The 27,945-nt window shown below is 47.0% G+C and overlaps 1 protein-coding gene across 2 annotated transcripts in view; it reads left to right on the forward strand.

Moving 5' to 3' along the window:
* GNAO1 (G protein subunit alpha o1) overlaps positions 1-27,945 on the forward strand; it is a 140,251-nt gene that overhangs the window by 95,446 nt on the left and 16,860 nt on the right. For both annotated transcript variants that reach the window (XM_058845554.1, XM_058845553.1), the window contains exons 5-6: positions 18,966-19,094; positions 19,811-19,940. In XM_058845554.1, coding sequence (XP_058701537.1) covers positions 18,966-19,094; positions 19,811-19,940 — 259 coding nt within the window. The remainder of the gene's footprint in view (positions 1-18,965; positions 19,095-19,810; positions 19,941-27,945) is intronic.

A 27,945-nucleotide genomic window follows, 5' to 3' on the forward strand; every position in this document is an offset into this window, starting at 1 on the left:
GACCAAGTCACAGGCTAACCAACAGCCTGCAAGGGCCAGCAGCATGGCTCTTACCGGTCTGTCATCAATTTCACTGAAAATAACTTTAATCTTTTGTGTTAGACTAAACAAGAAGTATTAGCTCCCTTCTGGAGCAGATGGGCCAGAGCACATGGCTTTCTAGCCTCTGATACACGCAGACAGTATGGATTTCCTGCAAAGCTTTGTTTCTTTTGGGCTCTAAAGTCAGCTGGTCCTTAGCAAGTATTTCATAGCTACTGCAAAGGAGCAGTAGAAAACAGAACTTTTGCAAAGAAAAAACATGATCAAGGAAGAGGGAAGGTTCTGTAATGGACCCCTTGTGTCTTGGACTGCAAAAAGCAAAACCATAAGGAAGGCAAGACAAGGGAAGAGAGTAAGATGTAGCAATTGGTTTCATCTTTTTTTGTTACTGCATTTTTTCGTAGTTCCCTAAGGCAAATTTACGGGTGGCTTGCGTTCCACATTCCTAATATCTTGATTATGTTTTTATTCCTACTTAGTCTCGTCTTCCTTTCTTGTCTCTATGCCTAGGAGCTAAATCTACCTCTGATCATCAAAGAGTCTGGGCAATGCCGATGTCTTTTTCTTCTCCAGCCAATTTCAGTCTGTGGAAGCACATCTGTGACCCACATTTGGCTTTCAAAATCAGCAAAATAGAGGTTTCCAGCTGGTTTCCTTAATCTCATACTTTTGTACAGATTTTAAAATTGTCTTGTGTTTCCTAGCCTCGAGTTCCTAACTAGGTTGGTCAGTGGAGTGCAGCACACAGGGCAAGTCTGATCTTAACCACCCAGGGATGGGGACCTGCTTTGAACAGCCTCCAAACTTGAGGGGGAAATGGAGCAGACAGAGCATCCACACGAGCACTGATTTTCCGTGTGCATATCCAAACAGGAACAGGCCCTGCAAGATGTGTAGGCAGAGACAGTTTGCAAGTACACAGACACAAAAAAGCTAGAACCTCTCTCAAGTTCTTCTCCTCCTGCTTCCAAGTGCTTTGAAAGATCATTTGATAATGCCAGGGCTGTGAAACTACCGTGAAAATGTAAAATATTTTAGGCCTGCATTCAACCCATCCATCTTCACACATATCAGAGGTGTCAGGGCTAGGAAGCTTGTTGCCTTTGGCTCCCTCCATCAGGAGCCAAGGGAGGGAGAGATGCCTCTGAAGAGGGATACAGACCTCACTGCTCAGTGGAGAAAGAGAGATGCAATTGTGTTTGTTGCTCTACCACAGCTAACCACAGCACTGACATCTCAAGTCTGTGCCAAGTACCAAGCCCAAACTGGACAATATTTTGGTTGTTCCATCTTCAAGAACTGGTCTGGCAGTGCCTTACAGAAAAATGGCACCGGACTCAGAATAAAATACTGCAGTGCCTTCCTTCTCACCCCATCTTGTGTGGGACTGTTTTCTGATCTATTTTCCTTGCAAAAGAATTGTCTTTGCACGATGCTATCACCTTCCCTACTGATACTTACTGCATCCCACGTGCCAACACACACTTTGCATCAAAAAGGCAGTTAAGAAAGTAGAGCCAGATGTTGTTGTGATGTGGTGAATGGCTTCCAGATTGAGCCCTGACAAGGCAGCATTGAAACAGACTGCCCAGAGAGGCTGTAAAATCTCCATCTTTGGAAGTGCTCAGCACTGAGCCACCTGAGCTAACTTTCAAACTGAATTTAACTTTGAAGTTGGTCCTGCTTTCAACAGGGGGATGGGCCAGATGAACTCCAGAGGTCCAACCCACACTGGCGGTCTTGGATTTGGTTTTTTTTCCCTTCACTCTTTCTCTGATAACACTGGGTTTAAAGAGACAAAGGGTCTTCAAGGTTTCCTGTGTCTAGTCATGCAGGACCATGCAGCTCTGTGATAATATCCACGTCCCACAAGTCCTATGGTCTAAACATTTACCTTGCTGGCTTCACCAGCAAGGCAAACATTTAAACCATGGGACTTGTGGGACTTGGTCATTATGCATGACTGTCAGGAGATGATCCATTTTAATCAGCTGCAATTGTTTCTGGCACACTCAGATTGAAGAAAGAAAAATTATAGGTCAAGGTTTTGCATTAATATTCCCATCAGGTGTGTAGATTCCATTTTCTCATCACAGCTTTTGCATTAGAATATGGTTTTCTGCACACCCATCTTACTCGTGCCTGTCACTTGCGCTCCCTTGCATTTAATTGGAGGCAGTGGCAGCATAAATGGAACAATCCAATTAATTGGGATGACTTGCATTGCGCTGTTTATTGAACAATCCACCTTTGTGTCTTGGAGCCCAATAAAGCAGAAAGGAAAAATACATCACAAGTGTAGAGGTAGGTACATTTGTCTGAATTTATGGTTTAATTTACCCCAGTAAGTAAATATGCCCACCAGCTCTGAATAATCAAGTTCCCCCTACAATAAGAAAAACAAAACAGTCCATAAAGGCCAAAGCTGCTTGACTGGAATCACCAACCCTGCTCCATTCCCACAAAAGAGATGCAAATCTATTTCCAAGGAGGAGCAGCTCTGCAATATCTGCTGGTGCTGGCTCTGGAGTGGGGCTGTTTCTTGTCAGTGCAAGGTGAGGGAGACACAGGCAATCTGAGCCTCAGCTTGTTATAGTCTAACAGTGTTTGGGCTTGGTACAGGTCTTAGGTTTCTTTATTATCCTCATAAATTAAGGAATTACTGTTGTTATATGGCTTCATCTAGGGTTGATGTGAGGTGGAGGAAGAACACAATAGGAGAGACATTGTTTTTTAAATCAGCTGATGTTTTCCAGCATCTCCCCCTCAGTCTTCACCCACCTGGATCACACAATTTCACCAAAATTGGGTACAAACTCTCCAGGGGCTGCCTCTGTTGGTCCAAAGCAGAGGGGAGACCACATCAGATTATCCTGACAGCAGGAGTTAAGTGACGCTCACCTCCCTATCCCACCAAACTCTGACAGGAGAGCAGGAGAATTGAGCTTCTTTGGCAGAAAACTCACAGGCACAGGTCTGCAGGACTCTGCATAACAACATCATCATAAGACATTGGATCTTGTTATAGCGCCCATCCCACTTGGCCCCTCTCAGACCCCAGGGCAGAGGCAGAGCTCCACCAGACCCACCCTCTTTTGGGGCACAGCTCTGAAGAGACACAAGAGATACAGACTGCCCTGCAAGGAGGAGCAGAGAAGCTACATAGGTAGTTCATTCCTTGAGGACAAAGGCACAGCAGTACCTATTACCTCCCTGCCATTTTTCATTCTGTGGTGCATTGTAACTGTGTTGTCTTTGGTCTGGTTTTGGATTTTACTAATCTTGACATCTTGACTAACTAAATTGGTATTTAATGAGACACAAATAAATGGACTCATCAGATCAGGGCTGTCCCCATTTTGGCAAAGCTCATACCAAAAGGGTAGGAGCTGAGGTAGTTCACACTGCCTAGAGGAGGAGACACTGCAAGAACTTGGAAATGATCTCTTCTCCTTTCACATTTTGCTTAGTGGTGAGGAGCAGCCAGCACCATCTATAAACACAGCACAGGGCATCCCCCCAAGGAAGCCTGCTGAACCATAGTCCTGAACCCCGGATAATCTGTTCTCATCTCCGACTGACAGACCCAACAGGAATTTCTTCCTGCCTTGTGAAGGGCTGTGGGTGACAGATTCGGCGCAGAAAGATTTGACTTTTTTTGGCTGAGTATTTGTGTATTTTTAGGCTGAAATGTCCTTATGAAACCAGCTGGAGCTGGCAGACTTCCACCAAGGGTTGGGGTTGGTTTTTTTTTGTTCCGTTCGGTTTGTTTTTTCACTGCTGCCCCTATTGCTGGCTGCATCCTCCCTCTTCCACCAGCTCTGCCCTTCCACAGGCAGCACTCACACCCTGCAGTGAGCCCCTCACTGCATCTCCCACCTTTCACCCCGATCTCTTCATCACACCGGGGCATGGCAGTGCTGGGATGCAGCTTCACAGCCAGGGAGTCCAGACTCTCCTGGGAACTCACAGCCCCTGCTCCTCCTCCCCTGCAAAGCCAAGGAATCCAAGCTTCCCTCTCCCTTTCTGCACCCTTGATGTGCCGTGTGTCCCCCGCTCCACCATCACACCCTGCCCTGCAAGACAAACAGCATCACTCACAGGCTGAGGGAAGGAGATGGGGCACCTCCTGAGGGGTGCACCAGAGAGGCTTTCAGGGTAACTATTGCTCCTAGAAGCTCCTTGGGAATTGGATAGCTCTAGCAAGGCATATGTCCTCCCCTGTGTGTGATTCCTGCTTTATGCCAGCTAGTCAGCACCCAGCTCTGTGCACCAGGGGTTCGGAGCCCTGTCCCCCAGCAATGCGTGTGACCACGTGGGACCATCCGGCTGCTCTCAGCCTCCTGATTCTGCAGTGTGTCTGCAGGACAATCTGTCAGGAGACCACCATGCCGAGGCTCTTCACACGGCTGGCGTCAGGTCTGGCACCATCTGTGATGCTGGGAGGTGAGCGTGGCGGTGGCATGTGGTTTCCTGATGTATTTGCTATCCGTTTGAAATCCTTAAATGGAAAAGAATGGCAGGAACGCAGGGATTTCTTTGTAGCCAGGCTCCACGATGGAGCAGGCTGTTTCCCACACAGGTCTGCAGGCACCAGTGGTGGCAGTGTGATGGGGAGATGATGCACAGCCACCTGTGCCTCCCCTCCCCAAGTCCTATCCCAGAAATCACCTCAGTTCGTAAGGAAAAGTTGAAAAAGGACTTTGCTGCAGTCCAGGGAGCATGTAGCAGAACTCTGGGGCAGAGCTGCTTGCACCAGCCATGGACAGCCAAGGAGGAGCCACTCCAGCTTAGGACGAGCCTTGCCCAGCTGGACAGATCAGCTCTGTGTGCTCAGGATGCAGTTATCTTCCTTTCCACTCCTTTACAGCTTCTGATTCCTCCGTGGATCAGCCCATTTCCCATCCTGTGCCCTGCTCAGGGATCTGGCACCACTGTGCCAGAGTGGTGCAATTCATCAGGCCCCACGGTGCAGGAAATCTCCAAAAGCTTTTGAGTGACTGCTGGAGGTGTGCAGCTGCTGCCACTCATTCCCCCCACCCCCTCCTGGGGACCAGACAGTGCACACACTCTCACATTTCCCACTAGAAGAATGCAGCATTCCAATGCCCAGGTCAGGAGTTTTATCCAAAATCCAGCTTTAAGGTTAGGAGTTAAATCCAAAACCAATCACAAGCTTAGCTAAAACTCTCTGTTTTTATTAAGAGAACCATTGGAAAATTGCTTTTATCTGCTGCTTCCTAAACCCTCTGGCTTGTACTTTAAAGCCTTTTTTTCTGTGAACAGGAGAGCTGGAAAGCCCTTTTTTTATTTCCTTAAGCAAATAGCCCATCTAATACCAGCCTTGAGGGGCTTGAGAGAATAAAAATGAAGGGGAAAGAAAAGCAGACGAAGAGTAGCAAACGTTGCGACACGCTGTAAAATCACACGATCACAGGACTCGGCAGCGATGGGTTTGAAGCGCCAGATGTGTGGCCATGAAGGGAGGGTGGCACAGCCTCTGTCGGGAAGGCAGAGCTGGCCGGGCCCCTGGGAGGCCAGCAGGCTGCAGCTCCTGTCGCTGTCCCCGCTGGGGACAGGAGCACGGGGCTGTTTGTGAGGCGCTGACGCGCACGGTGCCGAGAGCAGCGGAGGCGGCGGCAGAGCGGGGCTGGAGCTGGCGGGGCTGGGCAGACAGGGCACGGCTGGGGGAGCCCCACGGGAACACGGCCCCAGCACCTGTTCGAGACGGGTCTGTGGGCTGGGATTCGCTCTGTGGAGCTCAGGGCACCGATTCTTTCACAGGCTAATCGATACAATAGCTCTAATTAGCCCTGGAGCAAACAGCACTTTGTGTCTTGCTTATCCAGCACGTGTGCTGAGCCAACATTCAGCCCCCAGCCGTGGAGCTGCCTTTTGGATGGGGAGAGGGGAAATTCGGAGTCCTTTCTCCAGGACTCAGCAGCACGGGTGCGTGTTTGGACATGGCCAGTGCCGTGTGTGTGGTGGATAAAGGGATTGTCCTGGGAGAAACCTGGCCCCAGAGGCATTTAGGCGCAAGCTGTGCAGGCGGCAAGGGGGCTGTGCTTTTCCTTGGGGTTTTACTCCAGCCCTGTGGAGACCAGCACTCCAGGGCTGGGTCAGTGCCAGGGGTGGCCTTCCTGCCTCCTCCCTCTCTTGGAAACCTGACAAGGGGTTTGTTTGTACCTCTTTTTCCCCAGAGCACTCAGAGATGAGACTATCATTGATCTGGGCAGCAGAACTGAAGGCAGACAAATGTGATGCTGCCACGGCACTGCTCACGTGCTGCTCTACCATACAAGCTGGGCATGAGGGACTGTCAGGGGCCAGCACACACTCACTGCTCTGTGGGCACAGGCTCTGGGCAGGTTTCTCAGTTTGTTCATCACAGCAGAAGGAGGCTGGAGAACAGCAGAGTGAACACCCATCCTTATGCCAAAATCCTCATGCTTACAACCTTCCCCACCTCCAATACATTTAATGGATTTGAGTGCTTGAGTGCCTGGAGAAGGGACCTCCTCAAAGGTCCCTGGGCAACCTGACACTTTCCAGAGGCTGAATTTATTGTCAAAAAAAGAGGAGAAATGGTTGTGAGCCTAGATTTTAGGCAGCACCTACTCCATGCTGCTGGGAGGGGAAGGAGGAGATACAGGGGAGAGGAAAGCCAGGCACAAACTGCACCACGCAGCCACGCCAAGAAGTGTCAGCTCTGGTTTTGGTGGTTAGTCCAAGTCTTTTGTTGGGGATTTACAATGCACTTTGTGTCATTGTAACTCCTTCCTTGCTGGGCTACCCCAGCGCTGAGCAGCAGGTTTGCTGGGAACAGCAGCATTGAAAAGAAATTTAGTGCTAAAAAACTGCACGCCTGGTCCATGAAACACCATGTGAGCAGTCACTGTAGCTCTGAGGCTTTTACAGCATTTTTAGTGGTATAAATCAGAATTTCTCAATCCCTCAGTATCACTGTTGGTATGTAAGGTTTGGCAATAGCATAAGAACCATTTCCAAATCCTCCTTCAGGGAAACACCAGCCAGTACATCCTACTGAGCATCATTAATGTCAGTTTAAACATTTGCAGTTAAACAGATCCATGGTCTTGCAGTCCCCAACATGAGAAATACTGCACCAGTGTGCTGAGCAGTGATGCCAAATCTGCCATGGGCAGGAACAGGAGAAAGAGGCAGGGGTGGCTGATGCTAGTTAGCAGATGCTGAGAGCTGGGAATTGATAATGGAGTCCAGGCAAAAACCTTTGCCCAAATTAAACTAATGTTAAAGCAGCAACTTCACATGAAGAACTCCCCAGAGGACCTTCTTGTTGTACAAAAATGCATAAACAGAGAAATGACACAAATGCAGAAGTTACAAACAAATTCAGGAAAAAAGGCTGCATATTTCTTCCCAGTAGCTCAATTACTACACCCTGCCCAGGGGACCACACTTGGAGATGGAAGAGCCTCTTCCCCCACACATGATAAAGAGCTGAATCTCCTGATCCACAGTCTTGATCCAGTCCCACCTGCACTCAGGGCTGGCAGTGCAAGGTGTAAGATCAGCGCCTTCTCTGAAGTCCCAGCAAAGATCATCACAGCGTGGGACTCCTTGGCTTGTCAGGGCATCCTGTGGTGACAGTGGGGAGCAATGTAAGGGGAGACCTCCTATATGAATGGATAGCTCGCATCAACAAGGAAAGCCTGAAAAAAATTGGACAAAATCCAGTTTCTTTCTTTACACATGCTACCCTGCCTCCCCTGCCACGTGTTCCCATAACAACAGTGCCACGTTACACACCTCAATGGTTTCGGCTACGGTCCCGCAGGTGCTCCCTTGACACCACAGTGTGACACGTCATGCTGGCTCCCTGCCTGTGCACATCAGGCCTGGGCACATGGGACAAGCCTGCTTCATGGCCCTTTTCTCTGCAATGCTTCTTCTTCTTTTTCCTTACTTATGCCTTAAATCTCATCAATCCGGTCCTCAGCGCTGGGGACAAGTGGGTCATGCAGTGAGCCTGTGAAGAAGACCCCCACAAGAAAAATATTTATGGGGATGCAGAGGCAAGGGACAAGCAACAGTGCAGATATAACCCAGATTCATCCTGCAGCCTTACCCTGTATGGACCTAAGGAGGCATTCCTGGGATTCAGGATGTTATTTCTATTTTCACTTTGCAGTGGGAGCCAAAAAACCTCTGTATTTTGAGAAGCTTCAAACATTGATTGGATACGGCTGATTCTTCCATCAGCTGGTGCAGTGCCACCAGATGAATAAATCTTGCATGCATCTGTAATTACTGCTTAGCTTGTGTTTAAGTGCTATGTCATTGATCTGCAGAACTCATCAAAATCCATAAGGGAATGCATGAAATTATATTGGATGGAGCAGAAAGGTACATGACAACATCCATTTTCAGCCTTGTTTGTTCACAAAAAAAAAAAAAATAGAAGAAAGCATTTATTTATCTCCACTCAAATTCTTGCGTTAACTTGTCAATTTGTGACTTAATCATCAATTGTAACACCATTTTATTAGCTGTTCTTTATGTAGGGAATATATTTCTTTCTTAGAGTAGGCCTTGATATAATACATTCTGTTTCTACCAGCCTTGCAGTACCTGCCCCTAAGTGGGCAAAATCTCTATTAAAAGCATGGAAGAATATTGTTTGAGGGTTATAAAACTCAATACAGAAATGTCTTGTGGTCAAAGCTCCTTACTGCATTTTAGGAAACCCAAAGTGACTTCCACGTGCCACCACAGACTTCCCATCATGTCCTCAGGCAAATCATCTATCCCCTTAATACTTCTATTCCTCCTAAAGCAAGTGTGATTAATAGTATTTCCCTGCTCCTGTGGGAGGCTGGGAGGACACATCAATCCTGCTCAGCAAGAGCTGAGGTTCTCCAGCAGCAGGGAGCAGGGGCGATGCTTTGCTAACCAGCCATCTGCTCGAGGTGATCTCCTCCCCTCCTGCAGCCAAGAGGAAGCACACCAAAAGCATTTTTTGGGAATAAAGCCCTCAGTTTCTGGAAGAACTCCTGATGTTTTCCAGACCTAATGTTTTTCTGGCCCAGCTCTATCCTCCCACTGGAAGTGAAGTGCTCCAGGGTCAATCAAACTTTTCCCAAAAGCAGGGAGGAGCTCCTGCTCTGCCCACCTGGCTTACTGCAGCACCTTGGCCCATGGCTTGCTCCCAAGAGATGTCGTCACTGACAGGTCCATGGGCAGGCAGCAGATGCTGCTTCTGGCAGGGACATGTCCCCAGGGCACAGAGGAAAGTCTGAAGAAGTTCAAGTGCAGACAGCTTTCCCCAGCCCTACTGGAGGAACATGCCTCTGGGGTGGTGTCCTCAGCTCATCTCCCACAAAGCCATACCAGCTTTGTGGCTGGGCTGTCCCGTGCAGAGTATCCCAAATCAGTTTTGTCATGCAAATGTCCCTGATGCATCTTGAGCTAAGCAGGGGATCAGCCCACTCCTGCAGAGACCTGGGAGCAACCCAAGCCACTGTCTGGACTGCAGGAGCCTAACCCCAGGGGTGGGTGTATGGTGACAGGTAATAATAGACCTCTGAAGTTGCTTGTGCCAATAGAGAGGGAAAAAGGAAAAATGGGGGGCCAGCAGGTGACAGCCTTTCCTGGTGAGAACAATCGAGCTATTTTGATATATGATAAGCAAATCTTCTGCTGACAATGATTCGGTTGAACATTTTCTAAAGGGATGAGAAACTCCATGAATTTTCCCTTACATGTCTCTGCTTCTGGATCCAGCCTGGACTAAAACCAAAATGCTGTGATATCACAAGCAAAGCTGTTCTCAAAGGAGCCTCGGCCTGACAGCTGCTGAGAAGGACCAGAAAGTCCATTTGCGTAGCACAGATTTTACACGCCCAAGAGATCCACCTATGTCTGGCATAACTAAAATATTTTTAGTGTGCAGCCAAGGGTAAAATTTCCAGGTTTTGCTTTTGCTGCCTATGAGTCACATCTGTCCGTGGCAGAGCACTGGCTAATTTTGGTACCCATGGTTTTTGGCAGGGATGCTTAAATGACATTTGAAAGCATAGCTTGCTAATAGATCAGGAAAATGGACAGATGAGAAGAGACAGAGATACAATTCTCATTCCATCACCAGGAACACATCTTCCTCAGCAGGGTGAGTGGATAAATGAGGCCCCTGATTGTGGTCAGCTCCTGACAGACCTACCCCACTCCTCATAATTGCGCCATCATCCAGCCATGGGCATCCTCCAGCTACTTGACAGGAGAACATAGATCTCATTAAGTGATGCTTTCTTTTGCAGCATTAGATCTAAATCCCTCACCGGTGCTATCCCTGTTGCAGACAGACACCGAGCACTACAAAACACTGCAGTTGTATCTAATTCCTTTTTTCCAGCTTAGAAATGGAGATATTAACGCAATTTCACCAACAAGTGTGTAAATAGATGTCCCAGGCCTTTGTGCACACCCTGATGAATATCTCTGGCCAGCGGCTAATCAAAAGGTTAAAGTCTGTGGGACTGGTTTCATCTGTGGTCCCAGCTGTCTGCTTTCCAGGGCTGGAGTAATTCTGAGTAATTAGCTCATTTGGCCTTGGGGCCAAATTGAATAGTCTGCTGTGCAATGCGAGGAGCGCTGGGGCGAGAGATCCTTCGTGCCTGTGCTGGTGTGCTCACTGGGGGCTGTGCATGCAGCAAACCGGGTTAGTTGATGCCTCTCCCCTCTTTGGGCTCAGCAGATGCTTGTGAATGCACCAGGGGCCCTGCTGCAGCACGGGGCCTGCATTCTCTGAGCAAGGCTCCTTCCCAGAACAAGCCCTTCATTATCCCAAACTCCCCGGGGCTTATTTTTAGCCCCTCCTTTTCTTTCCTTTCTTCTTTTTACAGTATAGAAAATGATCAGCTCCACTGTCAGCCAGCTTATAACAGCAGTCCTGGAGCAAAGAAAAAAGCTTCAAACCCACTGACTCTGTTGCATAAAGGTTTAGGCACAGATCCTGCTCACTTCCAGGGTTCCAAGTCCCACCATTTTTCATCCCTTTTCCAGCTCAGCTGCTGTCCTTCAGAGCTGGGCATCAGAATGAAGCAGTGCCTTACATAAAGCAAGAGCAAGGTTGGAGCTTTGAGCCTTCCCCTGCTTCAGCCAAAGTTCGATCAGTGCCTGCTCTGCCCTGCTGTGCCGAGGACACCTGCGTGCAGGGCCACCAGGAGAGAAGACCTTGCACAGCCTCAGCCGTGCGTCATCCCGGGCTCACGCAGAGCCACTGGACAGACACAGCCAGCCCCATCAAAATCCTTTGCTTATAAAACAAAGCCAAGGGTGCCTTGTGGTCAGCAGCTCTGCATTAAACAACAATTTAAATCACAGGCTTTATATAAAACAGTGGCATTGCCCAGATGAGGACACTGCTAAAAGGCATCACAGCACTGCTGGTGGACTGTGGTCATCAAATCTGCCCTGTGTAGCAGCCCCAGGGACCTGGTGTTACACTGCCTGGTTCTCCAAATAGCATCAGATTGAGTGGCTGTAAAACAGATGGTCACTTGTAGAACAAGACAGCTATGGCTCCCTCCTTTCTCCATCTCAGAAAGGATTTGGGAGATGAGGAAAACCCCTTCGTATGTGATGAGAGGCTCCAAAGTGCTTCCGTGCAGTAATGTCTTGGTAGCAAAGAAAAGATGCTGCACAGCAGATGTTGTGGAGGTCTCAGAGATGTCTACAGAGAAACAAGTGGGGGATAGGGAGGAGAGAGAGGACAGCTGTTCCCATTCAAAAATTAACAAAGTTAAACTCTGACATGGCAGTTTAAAAACCAGAAAAAGGCAGTTTGTTCACAGACAGGGTAGCTGAGCTTGGAAATTCCTTGCTGCAGATGTGGTTGTTAGAAGTTTAAATTGCTGCAAAAAGTGCCTAGACAAATTTCTGGAAGAAAAATCATTGAGGGGTAATAATATAAAGATATCACACTTCTCTTTGAAACTCTGTTATCCATATGAAGTACTGGAGGCTGGAAAAGCTGAATACTGTATCCCTGCCCTGTATTCGTACTTTTAACATCTGCTCTTGGACACTAGCTAAGCTAGGTGAGTCATTGATCTGACCCAGACATGTTGTTTTTCTCTTTTGTAAGGGCTCTGATATGTAAAAAAAACCTTTTTCATCTCCTCTTACATCCCATCCAATTTTTAAGCTTCAATGCAGAAAGATAAGCCCACATCTCCTTTCCCAGGACCCCTCCAAAAAAGCAAGCTCATGCTTGCTTTTCCTCCAAAACCCACCTCACCCCCCAGCCAGAGCTCTCTGGTCAGAAACTCAAACCATAACACAGTGGCCTTTAATTCCAGCAGTAAGGAGCAGAGACACGGCCAGATCTGACCACCTGTGAGCAAAGCCAGCCAGCACTTGCACCTGGAGACCCCTCATGTCCTCAAGTACCTTTGTTACACAGCTGCTATTTAGTGACTCTTCTCATCCACATGTGATGCTAAAAATTATTCTGGATCCAGTCATGCCTTGCAAAACTGCAAGTCTAACTAGGGCAGCTAAACTCCAACCTGCTTTTATTCATTCCTCCTGCCTATCATTAGTATTAATATCAACTTGTCAAGTTGATTTTGATGTACAAGCGCTGTACAGCCTTGCTTCAGTGCAGGGCCAAAAAAATTAAAAATGCATCACAACGCAGCATCTTTTTTGTCAAGATTTGGCACTTTCCTTTAATAGCAGGGACCATCCTCCTCACTCCCCAGAGGAGAATAGTGAAAACCCATGGCATCCAGCAAGGTTCTTTCAAGAAAGTAACCCAAATAATCCCTGAGCCTGGTGACCATCACTCCAGCTGTTTGCAGCCTGCAAGAAGCAGGCACCAGAAGTGACATCTCACTGGTCAGATTAAGTTAGGGGAAGGAAGTTGGGGAGTTTTCATGCTGGTATCTCATCTGGTTGGACGTGAGATGAGATTTATTATTAGGAGCAGCAGCAAGATAGCAGGGCTTGCCATGTAATTCATGTGATTGCTATGGAGGCAGGACTGGCTGATGGAGGAACACAGCCAGAAACACTAAACGCAATACCTGAAATCCAGGAGAAAATTCCCAAGACCTTCCTTCTCTAGGCTGGACTGAGAAAACACCAGACAATGTTCTTGCCCTCAGATGAGTTACTCATCCCCTAAGGTCTTTTCCCTGCCTGCCATAACCCACATGCAAATGCCTCAGGAACAGTGTGTACCATCTTCTGGCTTTTGTTGGGGGAAGAGGAGGGCTCTGCACGGTCTCTGCCCTTAGACAGGATTCCTGAAAGGACACGATGCCACTGCCTGGCAACATTTCAAGCCTTTCATAACTGATGATTATTTATAAGACACCTGTGACATCACCTCTATGTAAGCCAGACTGGTGCTTGATTTTCCCCTTTCCCTCAAATATAACAGCAGGTATGACTGGACATAGTGTCTGCAGAAAAAAACACTGTGACCTCTGGGTACTTGCCCAGTGCCAGCTACCCTGGGAAGCCAAACCAAACTCTATCACACCTTCAGGCAGCAGTGCCCACATGGTCTTGCTCTCTGGTAGGAGATAATACAAGAGTTTACTCTGCTGCTGTAGAGCTACTACTGACACTCCCTAAACTCAGTGCTTATCCTCTGAACCTTTACAGTCACTAAATATTAAAATGTTTTAATGCTAAATATACATTGAATTGTGTGTTCATCATTGAAAGAAAGGAAGAAGATAAAATGGAAGATAAGATCAGATACAGGCAGCCTTCCATCCATGAGCAAGGAAGGAGTGCTCAGGTAGAGCCACCTTTATATAATCATTTATATTTAGATGAGATGGAGTCTGTTCATGACAACCTTGATTAAAAACTCAGCATTTGCCAAGACACAATGTTGGAGCTGCCCCTTGAGTGCCTCAGTACACAGAGTCCAAAATAACCCAGCAGTGACTCAGCTGCATGTGTTGACAAATGGGGATCTGCTTCCTCATCAAATACAATACAAGCCAACAAATCGAGGCTGGGGGATCCCACGCACACATGGCCTTTCCTTCATGGAGGAGATGTGGCCAGAACCCAGGACAGCTGGGATGGAGGAGCCACTGGGAAGATGCTGCCGTCTCCAGGCTTGCTGTCTCGAAGCTCCAACTCCCACTCCCTGCAGACCTGCCCCAAACCAAGACCCAGCTGTGGCTGCTGCACCGCAGCTCACTGAGCACTGCTGATGCAAGCATGGTATCAGCATGGTGTGAGCACCTTGGGTGTGCCGGATGATGATGCACATGGAGAGCTGGATGATGCAAAAAGACTGCCAAGGTGTCACCCTCACTGCAAGAAAAACCCCACAGACGTTTAACCATCTTGCTGCCATTAATCTCAATAGACGTGAATGTTTGTGTGGGCTTTACCACAGATATCCAGCCTTGACCACAGCCTGCAACCTCAGCTGCACTTCTTCATTCAAGAAAGCAGCCAGTGGAGCTTTTGGCATAGGCAGCAGAGTCCTGGGAGCAGGTTCCCGTGCTAGCCGAGAGCCTGAGGAGGGGTCCCTGTGCGCGCACTGCACGTAGGCTGCTGCTGCTGAGCTGTTCCCGTGGGACACCTGAACTAGAGTTCCTTTACTCCATGCAGTGTCTCTGGCATCAACAGTGATGCTACCAGATGCTTTTGGAAACAGCAAATGAAGGGGGAATACTATTGTGTATAGCTATTCACTATCAACCAGCCTGTACAGAGTTCCTGCCTTTCTTAGCCTCTGTGAATTGCCATTTCCTCACATTTTGCTTTTAGCAGCATAAAATAGTTGGGCTTCACCTCCCTGAGCATGGTAAACTGAACGACTCAGAAACCTGCAATCTGCTTCAAAACAAAGCATTTAAAATAAAAGATATGAGCAGTAATGGAGCTATTCAGCTCAGGAGCAGAAATGCTAGAGGGTAACTCATGTACTCACAAACCTTCTAACCTTCCTTCAGCTTTTTTTAACCCCTGCGAACCCAGGGTGAGGCAGGCTGCAAGTAAGAGCTGATGTGTCATTTCAGATATGCTTCCACTCCAGCGTGCAAACCCTGGAGCTGGGAAATGGAAGAGCTCTGATGCCAGCACTGATGACGTGGAAGGGGGAGCCAAGCTCTCGCTCTGCAGCCTCCAAAGTACTCTTATTTCTGCTGGTTAAACATATGCCAGCTTCTGAGGGGATTATGTGTCATAGAGCCTGTTGGCTGTGACAACTAATTATCTTCCACAGCAGTTTAGCCTTGAGATTTTCAGCTCAAAGAGTGTACCAGCGGTGCTGCCATCCAGCACCATGTGTAGCAATTTGTCCCCACTTGGGTTTCACTGTTCCCAAAGAGGTGGCACCCCCAAAATACACCGTCCTCTCGCAGCTCAGGCTCACACCAGCAGGTCCTTCCAGGCAGCATAGCAGAGAGCACCAACACTCCAGTGAAACCTCTGAGATGCTTCCAGCAGGAACCCAGGAGAAAAAGCAGCAGCTAAAATCACCTCAGCATCCAAACAGCAGCCTGGCTGATCCTCCCATTCCCACAGCTGGGTGAATGGCACACTCCTCCAGCTGAGCTTCACAGGCTGCACACACCAACAGGGTCCAGCTCAGCTGCAGCCAAGTGCAGGGGAAGAAAATATCTGCCACAGCTTGAGTCTCTTTCTAGAAGGGAGCAGCCAAAGATTTAAACAGTTTTGGAAGGCAGCCTCAACTAGCACTGAAAATGTTTTATAACTTCATATAAATCAATGGCTGACCCCCATTGAGACTCCCAGGAACAGATGAAAAGAAGACCCAGACAAATGAAAAAAATTAAGTCATTGAGAAACACAGGGGACTGGAAAAGACTTAGAGATGAGGAAAGAGATGAAGAGAGGAGTTAACAGAAAAGGCAAAGGGTGTATTGGCAAGCAGGTACTGGAGCTGGGGTGCCCAGCAGCCAGGCTGGAGGAGTTGGTGTGGGAGTCACATCAAGGCTCTAGACTTGCAGAGCTCAGCTCACCTGCAGCCAGAAAAGGTTGAGTACCGGCAGTACTGAGTATTCCTCTGCCAAGCACCAGTTAAGCACTGGGAAGCAGGTGCTAGAGGGCCCCCAGCTGAGGTTCCTATGGAGATATCCCAGCTGGGATCACAAACTGGATGCTATCAGGTACGAGAGGGTAGATGGGATGGATCCTGCTTGACTGTCCCCTCTCTATCATGCTGCCCTCTGGAGAGGTTGGCAGGCTGCACCAGCTTCCCCAAAGCCCAGATTCCCAAGAGGACTTGGGTGGAGCCAGACTTGAGGCTGCATCACAAGGGAAGGGAGGCAAGGTTTTTCAAGCCTCAGAGCCAAGTTGAATGCAGGATCAAATCAAATCTGGAGTTGACTTGCTGTCAGGCACCCAAGGGGAATGCTGTGGGGAAGAACCATGGACTGGGCACACTGTAGTGAGAGTGAGAATGCCCTGAAATCCCAGCACACAAACAGGTTTTAGGTGCTGCTGCCATTCACCAGCAAATCATTTCAGATTGAGAGCAACAATTACAGTAATGAGCTTCTCCATCACTGCACTGCTGAGGACCTGAGTCCTTTGGCCGGTTTGCAGTAAATTTCTTCATTTGCTGCACTCCCAGCATAAAAGGAAAATCTCAAAAGCAAGAATAATTAATGGGGAACAATAAATTGAAGAGAGTTGGGTCATCAGAAAATGGAGATGGAGGAAGTGATAAAGGACTTCAGGACTTCAGGAGCTGCAAGAGGAAAAGAAAATCCCCTCTCTTACACCTCAACTTTTTAATATCACCATAAAGTACTCTGTTCCTGAGGACAGAGGAGAGCCTGAGTCTCTCAATACCAGCACTGCAGAGCTGCCTCGGTCTGCAGGGCTCTGTGAAGAGGTGCAGCTGTCTCTTAAATAACTGGAGTTGACACCAGTTGTGAATAGATGAGTGATCGTGGCTTCAGCCGTCACAGCCGAGGATCTGATTTCAAATGAAGCCCCATTCATCCATCCAGTGCCCATCATAGGGTTATTAAAGGAGCATCTGTCACAAAACCACAGTGCCTTTAAATGCTTGAAAAAGGGCACAACAAAAATAAGCCTGCTTAGCTTATATACTTTCCTCTGGGTGATGTGATTCTTGGAACTGTTTAGCAAAAATAAATTATAAATGTGATGAGTAGGGAAAATATGTGATACGAGCAGGGTGAAGTCTGTCTTTGACCTTAGTGTAGAGTTTGGCTGTTTGTTGTTCCAGGCTTGTCGGGTAGGCATGAGAGACAGTGGCAGGGAGTTTTTCTGGGTAGCAGAGTGCACAGCCCCAGCTCACCAGGTGTCTCTGGCTCAGCGCACTCCCTCCAGGACACAAATGCATTCCTGGTTTGGATGCAGCAGGGATCCAGGGATCCTCCAGCAGCAGGTCAGGGCCAAGTTCAGGCCAAATGGGATGTGCTATGGCTAGGCAAACGAGGGGAGTTGGATTGGTTACTCATCAGGACTAAAACCATGTTCTGTGTTTTAAAAAAATTGCATTTAGCTAAATGGAAAGTCATGCATAGACATCATGGCTGTCTTCAGTGAATGGTTCCAGCTCATACCATTTCACACTCACCAGCAAACTCTCACCTGAGACAACAAAGTCTTTTCTTTCTCTGCAATTGTGCAGCTGCTTGTACTACTTTTTATTCTCTCCCTATTGCATTGGGCAAAACTGCCATCTTCTGGCATCTGAATAGGTGCCCTCCTGTCCCGCCACCAGCAGGTCACCTCCTGCCCCACCGCCTCTCTGGGTGACATCCAGACACAGGGATCAAAGGAAAAGATCATTGTTCATGCACAGACATGCTCTATTATATCCACAATATATTGAAAGCATCTCAGAGCATTAGATTGATGCTCCTGGAGCTAGAGGTGGGCATTTATGCCTTGTAATGCACATCAAACCCCTTTTAAGAGAAACTAAGAGTGTTTGCATGCAGGCTTAATGGTGGTGAGAAAGACTGAGGTGTGTGATGCAGGCGTGTGTTTATAATTCATATTAAATGGTAATCCAAAATCCTCTTTTCTTTATATATTTTTTTAATGTCTTGAATGTGGATGGAAAACTGGAATGTGGTCATATGTGCAAAGATGTTGGGTTCCTCTACACAAACATTTCATGCCAAAAGATAGGACTTCCTACCCCAAGTTTCAGCTTAGGGAGGCATTGCCTGTGTTCATAGATTTTAAGTTTAAAGCAGAATAAAGTTACATGTTTTAAACTGTCCAAGAGTTTTAGAAGCTAAATCTCCTCTCTGTTCCCCCAAAGCCCCAGGTTGTGCTCCCAGATTATGACCCTTTAAGTGGAGTCCTGGGTTCTTTCCAAGAGCTGCATCTCCTGCCCTATGCTGGATTTTGAACTGAAGCAGCAACTCACCTGTGCAGATTCATCTCCCTTCATTTGAGCTGACTGAAAGCAAGGCATGGCATATCTCTCCCTCCCTTCCCAGCACAGAGAGAGGCATGTCCAAAGGGGACTCAACCTGTATGTTTTGGGAGCAAGACCTGTATGCTCCAACCTCTTGTCTGAATAAACCCTTGCAGAAAAAGGTGTGTGTACAGGACCCAGAACAATGGACTGATTTGGACCCTTGTTCCTCAGGGAATAAAAATACCAAGTTAATATTAAAGCTGTGTATTTTCACAGATTGCAGGCGGTACTCACAACACACCATGCTTAATTTCCTGCTTTCAGTTCCCTATCAGATTTTATGCTTAGCTTACTGAGGTTTATTTTTCCCCAGAATAGGATTTCTTTTTTCCTTTAGCTACGATACATTCAGCCATGAAAAATGAGATTGAAAAAGATTAATAGGAAGCTGAAGGATTCATCTGAGATTGACAAAGATTAATGTGTGTCTTATTCTTAGCTGTTTTCTTTTTCTTTTCCCTTCTCTTAGCTACCTAGACAGCTTAGATCGAATTGGAGCTGCAGACTACCAGCCCACGGAGCAGGATATCCTCCGAACCAGGGTCAAAACAACTGGCATCGTAGAAACCCATTTCACATTCAAAAACCTCCACTTCAGGTTAGTCTAAAACTGTACAGTAATTTTTCAGAAAAACTATTTATCACAGGGTTTCCCCATAGCTTCTAAAGGAGTTCTTAAATTGCTGGTTAATGCATGGACAGCTCCCACTGCAGAAAGGAATGCTCCACAGCATTTTTGAGGGTCAACAGTATGAAAAGTTTGGCAATCCTGTCTTGAAAGTCACTGCTTATAAGACAGAAGCTCCTGGCAGCTTCTTCTAACCCAAACAGCACCTCTTTGTTGGAATGTATAAGACAAGATTGACCCCCAAATCTGAGCAAGGCTCATAAACATAAAAATATTTGACCAGATCTTTTCTCTTAAGTGGGTCAGTCACATGTAGTTAACACAATACATTGACCCTCATGATGCCATCCAGTAGCAAGAAGAGGGTACAAAGACAGAAGGCCACACACAAACAGTATTTAGAGCATATAAAAGTCAAGAGTGTGTGGTCTCCACCTCCACAGACCCTCTGGGACTAGCACACTCCTAAGGCTCTCCCACAAATCCCCCCATCCCTGTCTGTAACTGCTCCTCCCAGTCCTCCTCAGCTGCAGACTCTGGAGGAGAAGACCAAGCCAGTGGTGAAAGACCCACTGCTTTGTGTTTGGAGCCTCCCAGGGCCCATGTGGTCAGAGAATGCCCAGAATGCTAAAGTTCCCTGGTAACTAGGGAGGAGTGGGTGGTGATGGTTCCCCCCTGTGCTGCAGGCTCTTCGATGTGGGGGGCCAGCGGTCAGAACGCAAGAAGTGGATTCACTGCTTTGAGGATGTCACAGCGATCATCTTCTGTGTCGCGCTGAGTGGCTACGACCAGGTCCTCCATGAAGACGAAACCACGGTGAGTCTAACTGGGTCTTGGAGGCCCCAACACCTCTTTATGGGATACTGCAAAGCCAGCAGCTCCTCAGAGATCGCCAAATGCTCCCTGGGCTGCTACAGTAATGTGCTTTTGTCTGTCTTGACTCTGAAATCCTGGGGAGATCTCTCCTCCTTCACACTCTTTGACATGAAGTCTGTGTGCCCAGGTAATGCTTCCTTACACTGGTAAAGGCATGGTGGTTTGCTTCTCCTTTCTAGCCAACCTGTGTTTTCAAAATGCATTACAGGACACTATAACCAGCAAGAGGATAGAGCTGGGAGGGCTTTAAATCAGGGAAGCAGTCAGGCCATGGTGCAGAGGTGCAGGACAGAGTGTGAGCCCAGGGCTTGGCCCAGGAATATAACTGATTTCTTCAGGCTACAGAAATCCATCTACCTTAGTGACAATGGAACTATTTGAGTCCTCAGGTAATTTGCTCTAGGAGAGATTTTATGACTTCCCACTGTGACATTAGGCTCAAAATACCATCTGGAAATAAAGCTGGTGAGGACCTGTGTGCTCCCTGGTATTAGAGTGCAATTAATACAAGTGACTTGAATACACAAAAAAGGATGCAGTAAGACTCATTACTATATTCTGACCGTTCATTCAATATGATGGGGATGCATGTTTTTTGGGACTAATGACAACTACTGTGGGCACCCAGTTAATGAAAAGGAATTGGAGGCCATACTCAGACTAAGTAGTGATTTCATTGGTGCCAATCTGCTGCAGCAGCAACATGGAGTGCTTGCTCCTGCCAGCTCTGTCTCTCTGAGGCTTTTTATTCTCATACTGATAAAGATGTCAGGTTTGCAGAAAGCTGTGGATGAAGATGGAATCCAGGGAAAGATTGCTGTTAGGTGACACTTATCTTGTCCCAAAAAGACTAGGGGGTACTGTGGTTTCTAGCCTCTGAGCCAGGTTTATGAACTCTATCAAACTCTTTGATGAAATCACCTGGTTGTTTGAACCATATTGATGCCAGAATTCTGGGTGATAATAACATTATCAGTCACAGGATTGGTAATAGCATGAAGCTATGTCAAGGAGAAGTTTAGGCTGGAAATTAGGAAAAGGTTCTTCACCCAGAGTGTGATCAGGCACTGGAACAGGCTCACCAGGGAAGTGGTCACAGCACCAAGCCTGACAGAGTTCAAGAAGCATTTTGACAATGCTCTCAGGCACATGGTGTGACTCTTGGGGTTGTTCTGTGCAGGACCAGGAGTTGGATTGGATGGTCCTTGTGATTCTGTGATCATGACTGTGTCTCCTTCCAGACTGACTGAGACATGCTACATCCTGTCATGTCCACTTATTTATAATCCCCAGTTGTCTTCTCCCTCTGACCCTGGCCCTGATACATTCAAGGATGCTCAGCCCTGTAGGATTTAGTGGGAAGGAACCAAAATCTCCTGATGTGATTTGAAAAATCCAGCCATTAGCTCAACACTGTAGAGCTCTGCAACTAGGCAGCAAAATCAGCCAGGAGACACAGAAGAGAACAGAGGGAGAGGATGGGTCCAGGGAGCAAAGCTGTGGTATGAATAGAGAGCAAGGTGTTCTCTAGGTATAACTTGGATCATGACACCCAAATTGTGAAGCCAAAGACAGCTTTTAATACAGATCACCTTTGGATGCCCATCTACACAAGTCAGAGCCTGTGATTCAAAGCTATGGAGCACAAAATGGAATGACCTGAATGCCAATGCCATTTTTAAATGTCAGCCTTAACTCTGCTTCTCTGAGCTGGAGGTTAGAGCATCACTCCTGGGGAGAGCCCTGCCAGTGATTGTCCCTCACCCAGCACCACCTCACAGCCATCTCAGTCTCCCCCCTGAAGTGCCACGCTGCAGAAAATGGGATTTATGCATCTCCAACTTTCCCTTTGCAGCAGGAGAGCAGCCTGGTGCAGCTCTGGCACAGCACTGACATTTGCTTGCTATTTCAGTCCCTGTTCACAACACATTTCGGGGGATGCTGAGCAACAGGAGGGCAGAGGCAGCTGCTGCTCATTTACACATTCGGCGTAAATGGGGAAAGGCATCGCCACCACCACACCGGCAGGACGCCCCTGCCTAACCCAAATAAACAACCCTGAGCAAGTCCAATGCACTTAGGAAAAAACAGTGGTGTTGGATCTTGCCTGCCCTATTATATCCCCATCACAAATGGCAGGTGGAAAATGTGGAAAACCCACAGAGCCTGACCCCTCCCAGGTGAACCCCCAAGCATTTGGCCCCCTCCTTGGTAATGTATTGCCTCTCCAAAAACCCAGCAGTAAAACAGCATCTCCTCAGTCAGCTGATTTGCTGTCTGCATCCGTCACATCTGCTGGCTTTAATGACGTCAATCAGCTTTTATTGCTTCTCACTTGGAAGACACAAAGAGGAGGCAGCTGAGAAAGTGAGCTGGATGCTGCTCCTCCAGCTTCATTTTCTGAGATACTACAGTCCAGGCACTTGCAGCTGTGTTGAGCCACTGAAGGTTTGGGGATTGTACAGATGTCTCCATGAGTATGAAAGGACTTGAGAGCTTTCATTGCTGTCATGGAGCCATGAGAGGGAGAGAGCCCAACTGCGTATCAGCATCCAAACAAACCTTTCCAAAGCTGGGTGTGTGTGGAGAATGGCTTTTCCTCCTGCACTCAACACCCTGTTGTCAACGAGCACAGGATTTCACAGGTGCTTTTTGCACTTGTCTAAGTCAAACCACTCTTCAGGTGGTGGAAACTGCAGTTCAGATGCAATCAGCATCACGTGGACCATGATCAGGCTCACCTTGGTAAGCTCCAGGTGAGACAGCTTGTCTCACTGAAAAAAGCTCTCAAACAGGTTAATTTTGAATCATTTCCACTGAGCTGGTTAAACAAGGCTGGGTGAAACACTCCGGCCTATCCCTGCCCTTAAAATTCAAACACAGCTCTATGCTTGTAAAGTTGTTTTGTGGGTTATTGTGCTCCTTGTTTTAAAAGACTGAGCACCCATCCTCCTGCAGCAGGTTCAAACAAGACTGTTGTGTTTGAAGCTGTCCCTGCTCCTTAAGGCTAGACAGTCTTTTCTGAGGGATGTGTTTTCTCTCTAATTCCCTGTCACAAAGAGCCACACAGTGGAGTTGAGGAAAGCAAGTACTTCCCTGTATCCAGATCAGAAATACATAAAGAAAACTTTCTGCATCTGTGGTTTTTAGGCCCATACACCCATAAAGATCACACTTTTCACCGAAACTCTTCTTCTCCTGTTGCTTCCAACACCTTATGCTGCTGTTGGCAGATCTAAACTGTGTCCCTGCGTGCCCAGCTCCCAGGGGAGAGGAACAAGGCATGAGAGAGATTCAAGCAATGTCTTCATCATTCCCATTGCTGCCAGTCATAGCCCAAGCCAGAGCTCCTGTGGCAAAATGGTGCCCTCTGCCCAGCCCATCCAATGCACAAGGCACCCTCTGGGTATTACACCTGCCTGTGCCTCTGCCAAATCCTTCACAAAGAACTGCCAGGCTCTCTGCCATATTTTTACACAGTGGGAATATTCTGCTTTACGTGGCAGAACACCTCCCTAGATTATGTCTTTGCATAACAAGGCTGTTTTGTCTCATTTGTGAGTTATCTTTTTGTTTCATAAGTTGAAGTTACAGAAGGAAAAGCCTCACCTCTGTAATCTGGGAAGAGAGAGGGGCAGTCATATCACTCAGTAAAACTAGAGAAGATGATTCACAAAGGTAGATTTCCATTGTTCTTTCTAAATAGAATTCCTAATGGAATTTTTTAAAAAACAGCAATGGAATGGGATCTGCCATGGGAACTGAGACTATCCTCCGTTTTTTTACCTTACAAATTCAAAGGAATCATGGCAAGAGAGGGAGATGTTGATGCTGCACATTGCTGCCTCTGAAGCTTAGATATTTAGGTCAACCATATCTAGCCAAGACATGCAAGTATTGTTTGTGTCCCCATTGCTGAGGATGGGGTGGGTGGAAGGCTCTGTGCTGGTAACCCTTGGTGTGCATTAGTGTTGGCCTGTTGGTTTGTATTGCACTGCATGACCTGCTTAGTGTGCTCTCTCTGATGCCATTGGGCAAGGAAAATGGAACTGCAGTGATGAGAAATTGCTTTAGGAGTGACAAAGCAAGCCAAAGTGGCTTGGACATTGTAGGAAATAGAAGCAGGAGGGGGAATATGGAATTACTGAGCTTAGGATAACCATCAGTGTCCGTATAGTTCGCGTGACAGCTAGCACTTAATCACCAAGGAAAACAGAAAATACTGAATCAACTGGGTGTTGCAGAAAACACCAGTTCTCCTCCCATGCTCTGGTAAAAAAAAGATTTTTTTTTTATGAGTGTGTTTCTGCCTGGACAGTCTTGACCGCAACATCCTTTCTCCCTCATGCTGAATGAAAAGCTGTTTGCTCTTCACATCAGTGATGGGAACACAGGTCTGCAATGACATCTGAACTCAGCTATGAGCAATTCTGTCTCTTGTCCTGTGCAGGAAAAGTTAACTGGACTTTGAGTATGCATGGGCAAGTGGTTACTCCTCTAATATGGTTGTTGGGGCTACTTTTCTTATTGGGGTACAAAATATTTGCCTGTGTAAGGATTTAAAATACCAATTTTTAAATAGGAAGTGACATTAAGAGATTAATATCTGATAGACCCCTTAATGATAGACCCAACATAAAGTGAGAAAAAGCAGCATGATGGGTCCAAAAGCAGGTGAAATAATTTGTGTCACTTCATCTAAAAGTATGAGGAGCATAACCTTTAGTGCCTCCTAGCAGAACAGGCACATCTGCCCCACCACAGCAGAAAGGGGCCCCAGGAAAGTTCTAAGGGACTAAACTGCTCTTCCACTGTGGATTTACTGGGAGGAGGGGAATTATTTGGAGGATTTTTCTCAATCCTCCTTTAGCAGCACTCTGTCCTTTTACATATGTTACCCAGACATTGTTTCCTCATCCTTGCCTCTGCACCTGGGTCTGCCTGAGCTGTTGGAGGGCTCCTACAAACATCTATTGAGCTAGTAACAGTTGGGAAGGGAAAGGGAGATAGTGAGGATTCCTGATGCTAGCCAGCACCAGGACAGCTTATGACCATGTGTAGGCTCCCAGAAGCACTCCTGGGAGGCAACAGCATGTCCCATATGGCATCCAGTTATGACAACAGAAGCATCTGTGCCTGCTCACCAGAATATTGCTCTGCACCTTTACAATACACAAAGAAAGCAATTTATGGCTTTTGAATAATGTCATCTTCTGGCTTTGGAATAATGTCATCTTCTCTTTAGTGGTGTGGAAGGAAAAGGTGGATTTTAAGACAAAAACATTTCCCACATAAATGAGTGGGCAGAGTAGTTCATTATGTTTATTTGTCTGACTGGCAAAGCTGGAGGAAAAATCAACATGTAGAGATCAGAAATCCAGGTCGTACAGCCTTAAGAAGCTTTGAACCTTGTTTCTGGAATCTGAAAGGAATAGAGGTCATTTAGTGTAACCCTCATGTTGTAGTGGGATGTATTGGTTTGTGCTGTGTGTATTTGATTCTGTGATTTTTATGTTCTGGTTATCACTGAACATTAAGAGTCGCTATGTCTTGGAAAAACAGTCTTGTCTCCTAACATGCATTTAATGGAAATGGATCAGACTGGATAGGAGAAGTAGGAGGACTTCTGTAGGATCCTTTCATAGTCTTACAACTGCAGAAAAGTTGGCTTCACCTAACCATGAAGCCCAGCTCAGAAGTCCTCGATTTATGTTTCTTAGACAAACCCAATGTCACCCGTGGTGCTCCCATGCCATGAAGAGCAGTTTCACCCCTCAGCTGTCCACCAGGGCTGTGCAGTGTGGTGGCCATGGCATGAGGCTGTCCAGGTGGCTTGATGGCTGCTGAGGATGAGCTGTGATTTTAGCCCACAAGCAGCATTCATGTGTTTCTGAACCCTTTTAATTTAAATCATCAAGGATGATAAAAATGTCATTTAAAATGTTCTGTGAGGGACCCTGCATTAAAAAATGGTTAATTATATTCGCTTTCTGTTCCCCTGACCACCCTCCACTTCATTCGTTCCTCCCAAAGGCTTTGGGTATCCAAGGACCTCCTGCACAAAACCTTTGTCCACCAGGTTTCTATGTGTTACAATTTTGGCACCACAAGTAGCAAAGAGGAGCATTGCTCCAGGGGCTCCCACACCAGCCAGTACCAAATGGGTTAGCAAAAAAATGCCCACAGGCACAGGATGATCCAGATAAGCAACGTGTTGCAACTGAGATCCAATGAGCAAATGCATTTTTACGTCTTTATGTGATCGCGTCGTCCCCGTGTGTCGATACAAATGGTGGGGAAATGGGCGGTCATTCAAGACAGGGCACAGCAAATCACACGTGTCCTGTTTCACTCTGGGCTGGATCAGATGTTTCTTTCATCCACGGAGCCTCTTCTGTCTATCTAAAACATTCAGTAGACGCTAAAGCATATCAATGAAAAGGAATGTATTAACCAGTGAAGTGCTGGGCTCAATTTTATGCCAGCACAGGTGTGAAATGGAGTGGGAGAGGGGTGAAGGCCTCTGGCTGACTCATGTACCACTCCACAGTCCCAAATCTAGGGCTGGGGGCAACAGGACATGCTGCACCCACCCCAAAAACCCTCCAGTAACAAGCCCGTGCAGCCCCGTTCTCTCCAGTGTCTCTGTGGTGATGGCTGTAACCGGTTTCTTACGTGCACTGGCGGGTTTGGGGAGTGCTGTCCTAAGGAGATCCCGCTGGGAAAAGCCGAGGAGCCGGTCTGGTCTGTACCATGCTTTGCCTTTGATAACCCCCTGACTCTTGGGTGTGCTTCGTCCTCACCGCGCCTGCTCTCTGCGCTACCCGGCTCCTGGCTGAGAGACGGCCACGCAACCGGCGTGCGCACTCCGGCGTCAGCCTCGGCGCCAAACGTCGCCAGCCTCGGCACCTCCACAGCTTTTCCTCGGCCGTCTGACCTTATCTAGCCAAACAAAGGCCAAAAAATGAGCATTTGAGAGACCAACCAAATTTGGCAGGTATGAAGCTTCTCTTGAACTGAGAAAAAAAAAAAAAAGAAAAACCGAATTGAGAGTTGAAAGCAGCAGGGAACATGACACTTGGTTGACTTTGCCGTGAGCTCTTTCCACCACCATAAACCCATGTGGCGGACTTTGCAACTCTCTAACTGGTCTGGTTTTTTCATTCCTCTTATCTCTCTCCTTTTCTGTGTCCTTTTTTGCATGACCTCTAACCAAAAAGCTGACTTCTCGCTGTGCGTACGTTTGAATGTATGGCACATCTGCTAATCTTCTTCTAGAGGCATGAGCTAACACCGGTGGTAGCTGCCTGACTTCTAGTCTGGTTGTTCTTAGATGTTCTTTGTTATGTTTTTCCTTTTTATACTATTTTCTCTTCCTTTTTCACTTTTTTTCCTCCCTGTGAGACACTTTCTGTTGAGCCATCTTCCAAGAGAACTAAAACAAAAAAGTTTAAAAATTAAAAGCCCAACAACAGACAACACTAAACAAAATAACAAAACCAGGCAAAGGTCACGGCAAGGTCATTTCCAAAATTATGTCACCTTGATATCTGCTTCCAACTCTAGATTAATTCAAGGATCTACCAGTCCTTGGTTAATGTAACCAACCAGTTGTGTGGCGCACACATTTGAGAAAGTGGAAAAAACATTTTAGAAAAATTATTGAAAATGTTTTAGAAAATCTGCATGAGCTACACCGACACATAAATCTGATCAAAGGGCAAAAATAATTCTCCATCCATGCATGGTGCATGATGATTTCTATGAGCTGGGATCCTGTAAATTAATGTTATGCAAAATCAAAACAGCTCTGTATTGTTAAATGCCCTTAAGTTACTAATTGTATGTCAAATGTAATAGGAATTGCATCTGTGTATGTATATGTTCAGCTGTATGTATACATAAATTTATTATGTATATGGTAGATTTTCTTTTTTGTTGCTTT

The sequence above is a fragment of the Poecile atricapillus genome, chromosome 10 (assembly GCF_030490865.1).
Source record: "Poecile atricapillus isolate bPoeAtr1 chromosome 10, bPoeAtr1.hap1, whole genome shotgun sequence".
Classification (NCBI taxonomy): domain Eukaryota; kingdom Metazoa; phylum Chordata; class Aves; order Passeriformes; family Paridae; genus Poecile; species Poecile atricapillus.